The sequence below is a fragment of the Vicia villosa genome, linkage group LG1, assembly GCF_029867415.1.
Source record: "Vicia villosa cultivar HV-30 ecotype Madison, WI linkage group LG1, Vvil1.0, whole genome shotgun sequence".
NCBI classification, from domain to species: Eukaryota; Viridiplantae; Streptophyta; class Magnoliopsida; order Fabales; family Fabaceae; genus Vicia; species Vicia villosa.
In genome coordinates, this window is record NC_081180.1 from 117,718,712 (window position 1) to 117,728,986 (window position 10,275).

The 10,275-nt window shown below is 38.1% G+C and overlaps 1 protein-coding gene across 1 annotated transcript in view; it reads left to right on the forward strand.

Moving 5' to 3' along the window:
• Nucleotides 1-8,331, forward strand: part of LOC131643961 (uncharacterized) — a 32,250-nt gene extending 23,919 nt beyond the window's left edge. The window contains exon 3 of the mRNA XM_058914336.1: nucleotides 1-8,331. This exon is cut by the window's left edge and continues 21,850 nt beyond it. Within this exon, the coding sequence (XP_058770319.1) occupies nucleotides 562-1,518 (957 nt within the window). The 5' untranslated portion in view covers nucleotides 1-561 and the 3' untranslated portion in view covers nucleotides 1,519-8,331.
• The last annotated feature ends 1,944 nt before the right edge of the window (nucleotides 8,332-10,275 follow it).

A 10,275-nucleotide genomic window follows, 5' to 3' on the forward strand; every position in this document is an offset into this window, starting at 1 on the left:
CAAAAGAAAGCGATGGAACAACTAGAGCAAAACCAAGCCGCCCTTCGTGAGGAAGTGACCCAATTGAAAGGCACTGTTGAGGATCTCAAAGGAGGAATGACCCAAATGCTGAGCTTCATGAAAGATATCATGGATAAGCAAGAAAAGGCTAAGGAGGTTCATGACCAGTATGAGGAGATCCCCAACGACGGAAACCCGCTGCTAGGATTTGTTTCAGGCTTTGGCCCGGCTAAGGACAAACCTCAGGTCCGATCTGTCAGGAGAGCTATCCAATTCCAAGAGAAAGGAGAGACCTCTCAAGAAGGGTTTGTCCCCACTCCACAAACAAAAGGGACAACCCGCACAGTTCGCATTCCTGCTAACAATGTCCTTAAGGATAATGATTACCTGGATCTACAATACGGAGAACAAGAGGTGGACAACACAGAACAAGCACCTCAGACGCAGCAGTCTAATCCCAACTCTAGGTAAGACTTCAAAGACAGTGAACAAATCAAAGCGCTAGAGGAGAGACTAAAGGTGGTAGAAGGATACGATGCTTTCGATGTGGATGCCTTCGAAATGAGTTTGGTCTCAGACTTGACTATCCCACATAAATTCAAGATTCCTGACTTCGAGAAATACAAAGGACTCACATGTCCGAGAAACCACTTGCGCATGTATGTGCGAAAAATGGCTGCCTATGCCCACGATCAAAAGCTGATGATACATTTCTTCCAAGATAGCTTAAGTGGGGCATCTGTTGACTGGTACATGCAATTGGAGAAATCCTATATCCGAAGCTGGAATGATCTTGCTAACACATTCTTGAAGCAATACAAGTACAACCTGGACATGGCACCCAACCGGATACAATTACAAAACATGTCACAGAAGAAGGATGAATCATTCAAGGAGTATGCCCAAAGGTGGAGGGAAATGGCTTCTCGAGTCCAACCTCCCTTGATGGAAAAAGAACTGGTGGACATATTTATGAGTACTTTGCAAGGACCATACTATGATAAGATGGTCGGAAGCATATCTTCAGGGTTCTCGGACTTGGTAGTCATTGGTGAAAGGATTGAAACTGGGATAAAAAATGGGAAGATACAAGGGGCACCCTCAGGTTCCTATCAAGCAAAGAAACCATATGATGGAAAAAAGGAACCCAACACTGTGGGGGCAATCATGGTTAATCAGACCCCGACATTACAACAGAGGGATCAGCAAAAGCAACAGGGTGGCCAACGCCCCTGGAGGTCCAAGCCGAAACGATCATTTACTCCATTGCACATGTCACTGTCTCAAGCTTTGCAGCACCTGCTCGGTCAGAATTTGATAACTCTGCTACCTCCATACTCAGCTCCAGCTAACCCCGCTCCTGGGTACAAGCATCATGCTAGGTGCGCTTATCATTCAGATAGTCCTGGTCATGATACAGAGGATTGTGGGCCGTTGAAGCACAAGATCCAAGATCTAATTGAAGAAGGGCTCATTGAGTTCGAAGAGCCTCGCAAGTCTGATGCTATAAGTGGCTAAAAGGAGGGTTTCTTAGATCATTAGTTTTTGTTTTCATTTGCAATTTCCTTTCAGTTTGTTTAAACATTGGTTTGCGGTATACGCTATGTACTTTACAATAATCATTAATGCATTGCTTACGTTTGTCTTGGTTTATTCCTAGTGTTTTCACTATATTAAAAACTGTGTTTTTAATTGGTTTTATTATTTGTGATATTCAACTTTTGTTCAAAGATGTGTACCTTTAGAGGGAGAATGACGAAAACGACACCACAATCTCATACAGTACGCTTTCGAACAGACCGTGTTGACGACGTACAGGCATTGTTTCAATTCCAATACAGTGGAGATATAAGGATGTTAATCCCTCGTCAACCCCTTTGAGCCTAAGAAGTAGGAGTTTTCCTTCATGTACAAAATAAAAACCCTCAAAATATAACCTGGGGTAGGGTAGCTGCTCAGTTAACTTGATTATCCCAAACTGTTCCTTTGAACATAATCACTGATGGTTCCCCGTCATAATTAAGCTTGACAGTCAATGTCCGCAAAGAAAAAGAAAAAAACAACGCAAGGCCCGCCAAGTCAAAACCTATTAAGGGAGACTTAGGCAAGATTGGGGCATCCCGCTGACTGTAATTTTAAATAAACAGTTAAGGAAAAAATTAGGGATAATAAAGTAAAAAAAAAAGGGGTCGCTATATACCCTTGACAAAAGGAAAATATTACAAAAGGAGGATGGCTGTCTTTGCAGATAAACACTTGGTTTTTGAACCGTCATAAAGGTCAACGTTATAATTCCCAAAGTCTTTTGGAGCCTAAATGCATAGTTAACTGAGCATAGGACTGGAGAACATCACGAAGAAAGGGGTAGGTTAAATAAATTTTGAGCCTTATATCCGTTGTTTCTTAAAACCTTGAACCAAGGCCACGTTACAACCCTTAAAAGTCCTAACTGAAACATGGTTAGTTCGAAAGCATGTCGTTACCAAAGGTATCCCGACTCCTTAGGGTCTACTATAACTCTTGAGTTGATATCACTTTCTTACCAAAAAACTCTATTTTACTCAAAAAATGTTTTTAAACTTTCGAGACAGACGTATGCATTCGCATCTTATGAATTTCATTATAAAGCACACTTGTCTATATAGATTCAAATGTTTTAACATCAGGGAGAAATGGCATGGGGCATGGCTAATGGCTAAAAATGCCACCGACAGTCGAAATAAGCTTTAAAAGCATATCAAAGAAGAAATATCTCTTACGCCTGACTCGGAGGGCTAGTGTATACACAAGGCATAGCCCGTTGTCATCCTATTTATCTGGGGCAATCTAATCAAGATCCATGGGATCTCTCAAGGACTCTGAATAGCCCATGGGGCAAGTCCATTATTAGGGGGCACATTGCAAAAGGTCACTCAATATCAAATGTTGTCAATACCACTCTCACGTCCTTTCCAGGAACTTTTATAGAACATCTCTCAATCTGTCCATGTGGTCTTCTTTAAGACATGTTCAAATATCTATTATCCTTTCTAGGAGCCCTTTTCAAATAGTCTTCTTTAAGACACATTCTACAAACCTTTCCAGGTGTCTCTCGTCACTTTCAGAAATCTTTTCAGATAGTCTTCTCTAAGACATATTCCTTTCTAAAAACCTTTTCTAGGTAGTCTTCTGTAAGACGTCTCCTAACTTTTTCAGTCTTCTTTAAGATATTCCTTTTCAGGTAATATTCTCTAAAAAAAAATCCCTTGTCCTTTCCAGGAACCTTTCTAGGTAATCTTCTCAAAGACACCCGTCAATCTTTTCAGACATGTTCAAATTTCTCCTATAAACCGTGTCAAACTTTGTTTAAGGTACAGTCTTCTTTAGGACGGTCTCCTATCTTTTCTAGGGTAATCTTTCTCAAAATGTCTTTCCCTGAGTTTTGTTAAAAACACCATATTCCTCAAAATAGTCTTTATCCTCTCTAGGTAATCTTGTTTAAGACGTTTCATATCTTTTTGGAAGCCTCTCTAGGTAATCTGGTTCAAGATACTTCATATCTTTTAGGAGCCTTTCTAGGTAGTCTTGTTTAAGACATGTCTCAACTTCTTTAGGTAATGTTCTGCAACTATTTATCCAATCTTTTATAAGATATATCTTGCTCTTTCAAGGTGTTTCTCAGTTAGTCTTCTCTAAGACAGTTCTTCCCGAGATTTGTTTAAAGCCTAATCTCCGCCACATCTGTCAATGATCCACCCTGTTCAGGAAACCTCTTCAGGTAGTCTTATGTAAGACATTACTTCATCTCTCCTCAAATACAATCCGAACTAGGATTTGCAAATATCTCAAAAGGGTTAAATAAATTCAATGGGTGATAAGGAGATAAGGTGTTGGAGTTATCATACATACTCATTTGCATACACGCAGCATTTTTATGCATAAGCATTCACACATGTACATTGTACAGACAACAGGATCATATGCATACACATGATACATATGCATTCACAAAAACAATCTTTTACACAACTGACTGCGAGTCCTCGCTATGTAAGTCTCAGGCTTTAGCAAGACGCTTCTTTCCTCACACACTCGAGCACAGGGTAAATTTAGGGGTCTTCCATTATTTAATAACTCTTCGATTCGAAAAGCGTGAGACCTGCGTATTCTCACGCCATTCAATCCAAGGTAATTAAATAGGGGCAGCTGTCATACCCCAAAATTTACCTGATGTGATTCCCGTTTCAATTTATTAAGAATGTTAAAAATTAGGAGCCATAGGGTCTGATGCATCTATTATCAAACCCGCTCTCCTATGAAACTTCCTTATAGGTTGATTTAAAATAAATGAAGGTATGAATAGCAAATGCTTAGGATCCAATTTGATTTAGGCCCATGTGTTTATCACCATTTAACCATTGCATATTCCTATTGCTACTAACTATGTATTATTAATGTTATTATTCCTATTATTAGTTTTAAAATTAATATTGGGGTTATTAAGATTAATCAAGCATTGTTATTAGTACTAATTTAATTGATGTTAATTATTATTATTAGAATTAATATCTTTATTAGGTTATTACTAGGATTATATTGTTAACTAATTTGATTAGGTAATTAGTTAAGTGGTTAATTGAAGTTATTGGGTTTTTGTGTTGTCGTTTTGTTATTCTGGTGGGCCAAGAGAACCGGTTACGGGACTCAGTATTGGGTCATGGACTTTGGGCCAGGTTGCATCAGGAGTGGACCGGGTCAAACCGACCCGGCCACTATTCATCTTCTTCCAAACTCATGGCCGCCGCCCCCTACCTCTACCAATCACAAACCCTAAATCTGAAAACCAAATACCCAAGCCCAGCAAATTTCAATCAACTCTCAAATCTTCAGCCAAATCTTCAATACAATCACAGACAAATTCGTAACTGTCATACCCTAATTTTTGACCCCCCTGAGATGACATATCTTCAGGATTTTTCATCAGGTCAAGACAAGTACCCAGAGCAGTCATTTCTCTATCTGGTATCCAATCGAGGATGCTCAAAGACAAGAAAGCTCAGGCAAAGGATCAATCAATACAAGGATTAGTCCCTAATACAATCATGGGGCTCAAGGACTTCATTTTTCTCATCTATGATTGATTAGACATCCAGTCATCTGAGTACAGGTTTACTCAGGTCACCAGACTAGGGTTTTGAGCCTATCAAGGACTAAAAATCAGGGATCACCTTTGGGAAACCCTAAAAAGCCCCAGGGGATCATTCAAAGACATCAATCATCTTCAAATAACTCATATGACAAGATCCACTGGACATTACATCTCAGTTCAAAGCCTACAGTCATCATTGTCCTCTGGTCGACAATTAGGGTTTTTGACCTAATTCACCAAGATAGTTGACTTCTGATCAGGGCATGAATCCAAAACTCAAGACATGATTCAAGGATCTCTACTACCTCAATATAATCCATTTATATCATCCATTTGAGGAAAAGATCTTGTTTCTACACAAAAGCCCAAAAATTCACTTTGTCAGGAAAAAGTCAACTGTGAAGGATCATCATTGACTTTTAAGGTTTTTGGTCAAAAAATGACTTTCAAAGATCAATATCATCAATATATGTATGTCAAAGTCATTTGACCAAAGAAATTCAAAGAAATTCATCAAGGAGCGAAAAGTCGGGAATTAGGATTTTTGAAGGCATGGTGAGAACTCAAAATTTCACCTACACAACTCAAAAAACTTCCAACATGAAAGTTGTAGATCTTGCAAAATAAAAAAACATCTTACAAAGGAACTTTTTTCAAAAGATCAACCATTTATGAAGTTTTGGAAATTTTGAAGTTTAGGTCATAAACACTTAGAAATTTTTCTAAGTGTTTTAACCTAGTTTTCATCCAACTTTGGGCTCATTTTTCACAAATTTCCCAAATGATTCTGAAGAAGACATAAACTAATGATTTAAAGTAGATGTTTAGGGCTTTCCAAATTGTGTTCAACCTTCTCCAAATTCAATTTGAGCTAGGAGTTATGCTTGTTCAAAGTTGGCCTCATGAAGTGAAATTATAGGTCATGGACACTTTTGGACTTTGCAAATTTTGTGCAAATAACCTCTCTTATGGATGCTACACGACCCATAACACATCTGAAAACATGCCATGCATTCATTTTCACCATGCCATAAGGATTGAAGAAGATTCTAAAAACAAGAACATGTGATTATGTAATGATTACATTTGTGAATTTATGGCAAATTGATGAATCACCCAAGGAATCTTCTCACCAACCAATTAGAGCTCATTTCTGGCTCAGAATTGTCCCCTAAGATCAAGCAAAATCGAGGGCTAGGGGATTGATCAAATGGAATCAAAATTCCCATCATTGCATAAGAGATATTTGCAAACTTCCTTCATGGCTAAGAAACCAAATCAACTTCACTAAGGAAGCTCACTCCTCTGCAGCTATACTGATCCATTTGCCTATAAATACAGATGCATTCCTCATTCAAAAACACACCAAAGCAACCATATTACTTGCTTTCTCTTTCTCTTCTCTTGTTCATTGTTTTTCAAAGTTCTTTGGCAAGAAGAATCGATTTCTTCAAACCAGAGCTTATCTTTGGGAAGTGAGCATTCTAACATCTCAAGGGAGGTCATTTGAGGTGATCCAAGCACCTGGATCACTTCTGTAGGTGGAGGAACACCATTGTTGCTCTCACTTTGGAGCATCTGCAGTTGGAGGTCCATGGAGTGATTCAGAAGGTTTCAAGGCAAGCCAATCATCCAGACACACTCCTCAGGTCATAGTGAAGCTAACCAGATGGCTGCAGCTCATCTGTAACTCGAGAATCAACACCCTCCATGTTCACTTGAAGCTCAAATCGAGGGAGGTCCATAGAACAATTCAGAAGGATTCAGGCTGCAATAAGCATCCAGTTAGCATCATTGAGTCTCCGGGAAGCTATTGAGATCATTCATTCAAGCCCAGGTGCCCTCAATCATCCTCACGACCTCCATTTTCAGAGGTAAGTTTCTGAACTTCACCTCTCTAATTTAAGTACTCTTTGTGAAATAGCTCGATTCTATCTTGTTCAGCATCATCAGAGGATTGAAAACCCTCTATCATCATCCATTTATCTTTCAGTATAGTCATTTAATTTAAATTTGAAATTTTAGGGTTCTTCACGATTTCTGGTAAATTAGTTAGATGTAGTTAATATTAGTTCATGTTAGTTACATATTTAGAATCGTGAATGAATTTAGAGCAAGTTTCATGTTTACATCGTGGCAAATGGTTGAGAAACGAGTGAGTTCAGAAATTCAAATTCATGGAGCTTGAGGTTGAAGACGAAGATGGTGGTGGCGCGCAATTTTCAAACTCAGGTCTAAGTTTATTTTATTTTGATTGATACTTGTTTCATTAACGACTAAAACGTGATAGCCCAGTGGTAGAGTGTTTGTGAGTTGCGCGTGCCCAAGGTCTGGGGTTCGAATCCCCCTCGCCCCAGACCTTTTGATTTTATTTCTTTTTTTACTTCTATGCATTTGAGTAATATATGAATTGCAATGGAACCATGCATATGACACCAAGCGCGCGTTGGCTCAGTGGTGTTGTTTTGGGCTGGTAATACAAAGGGCGTGGGTTCAAACCTGGTTGGTGACAAAACCATATTTTTTTACCACTTTTCCCATTTAACTCCTTCACAACTTTAACAAATTATTTAACCTATCAAAATAAATCATTTTCACTTCATTTTTCACACACTTGTCATTTAATATATCTATTTTATGAATAATCAAAAAAAAATCATAAAAATATTATTTATTTCATATATTTTTATTAGGTTTAAAATAGTATGATTTAAGTGTTATATTAAAATGTTTTAAATACATATATTCATTTTGTTTTAACTTAATTACTTTGTGAATCATTTTATGATAAAACCCTAATTGATTAGGTCTTAATTAAGTAAAATCTTTATTTTTACTTTAATTAAGTTGACTTTTGTCAATTCTTAAAACTGTTTTCAATCTCTGATTAAATAAAATGATTAAGGTTTTCAAACAACAAAACCTTGTATCATTCAAAATCATTTTCAAATTGCTCTCATAACCAGTACTGTAAAGTACTGGGCCTCTAATAGAGTGTAAGTCCCAAAAATCTTCTCTTCTTAGCTTGTTTTCAAAAATGTATTTTCAAAATCTTCTTTCTGTTTTCAAAACATTCTTCTGGTATTTGAAGGGCATTATTCCCGGTGAAACTCTTCAGATACCTATGTGACCTTTGTCCATCTTCACTTCTTCTGTTTTCAAAAACCATTAACTGTTTATCATAAATATTCAACTGTCATCAACAAAACAACAAAAATACTGTTGAGGCTCTGTACATACTTCTTCAATGGCCTCCACTCCATCCAGGTTAGGCTTTACAAGCTTTCAATTTACAGTCTTTATTTAAATTACTGTCAAATATAAACTGTGCATATATTAGTTTAGAACTGCGTTTGAGTATAAACCTTAGGACAGTTAAACTATATATATATATTAGGAATATGACCTAGGATTGAGAATGTCTTCCCGGTGAAGGCTCTTTCCTAATTAGAGATCTGTAGTTCAAACCCCCAAGATGAATTATTCCCGGTGAAACATCTTGGCAAAAACCTTAGAATCCAAATAATAGGACACATCCACCCAAAGAGGAATTATTCCCGGTGAAACCTCTTACCCATTTGCTTAGAGCCAAAATAAGTTCAAAACTACATAGCTTTCTCTTGTGCTACAACAAGGACCCTCGATTAGCCTCCTCTTGGGCTTTGTACAAGGACCCACAGGCTTCTTAAAAGCATTTCCAGCTTCCTCTTGAGCTTGTATACAAGGACCCCTCAGGTTTCTTATAAACATAGGAACAGGTCTTTAGTCACCTTTTTAGCCTACCCTGGTGAGTTTCTTCCAATTTAAACCAGACTTTAAACAAGCTAAGTTTGTCTCAATTTTGCATTGAGTACACTTTTTGGAATGAGAGACATGGACAGTCTCTGTCACCCTTATCTTCATCAATCTTCCTTAGCAGAGTCTAGGATCCATGTTTGGTCATCCTCAGCATTGAGTCAGCCTTCATCTTGGGCTTTAAACAAGAAGTCTCCACTAGATAATCTTTCTGCCCCTCATTTCAATAAAAACCCCTGGAAAGGGTTAGCCTCCAATATCTGTCTAAAATGTCAAAATCCCTGGAAAGGGTTAGCTTCCACACATTCCCTCATTTCAATAAAAACCCCTGGAAAGGGTTAGCCTCCAATATCTGTCTAAAATGTCAAAATCCCTGGAAAGGGTTAGCTTCCACACATTCCCTCATTTCAATAAAAACCCCTGGAAAGGGTTAGCCTCCAACATCTGTCTAAAATGTCAAACCCCTGGAAAGGGTTAGCCTCCAAAGTCAATTAATAATAAAAAATGTCAAATAATAAAGATTCATTTCTCTTAGGAGATAATTTCCCCAAAAGAGTCAAAACCCCTGGAAAGGGCCAGCCTCCAAAAAAACATGATAAAGTCAGTCTTTTAACAGACAAATTCACCAGCTGAGTCAAAATCCCTGGAAAGGGTTAGCTTCCAAAGAAAAACAGTCTTTTAATAAATAAAACCTCCTCAGTAGAGTCAAAACCAACAAAAACAGTTAGCCTCAACCTTGGGCTTCATAAAAGGCACCCAAACAATAAACTCCCCTGTCAAGAGTCTGCCTCAACCTTGGGCATTGTACAAGGCAGATAATAGAGTCTCCCCAGTGAGTCCTTCATCACTCAGTAGCCACAACCTTGGGCTTTGTACAAGGCAGATAAACCATATCTTTCATGTGTCAAAGATTCCTAACACTTAGGATCTTTCCCCATATAGTCATCCATACTTAATTCATTTAAGAGTCCGCCACAACCTTGGGCTTTGTACAAGGCAGAAAATAATGTTTTCCCTAGCTAGAGTTAGCCACAACCTTGGGCTTTGTACAAGGCACATAAAATAAAGTCATTCATTCAATTATCCTCAACAGTTAGCCACAACCTTGGGCTTTGTACAAGGCACACAAATAGAGTCTCCCTAAGTAGAGTCAGCCTCAATTCTGGGCTTTGTACAGAACACTAAAATACCCTGTAATTAATCCTCAGTGGAGTCATCTCCCAGAGTCAATAATGTCAATTAATCAATCAAAAAGCCTCAAGCTTGGGCCTCATACAAGCCAGCTAAAGTCAAATCTTTTATACAGTAGATAGACATAGCTTATCTCTATAAAGAGATATTTTTACTACTCT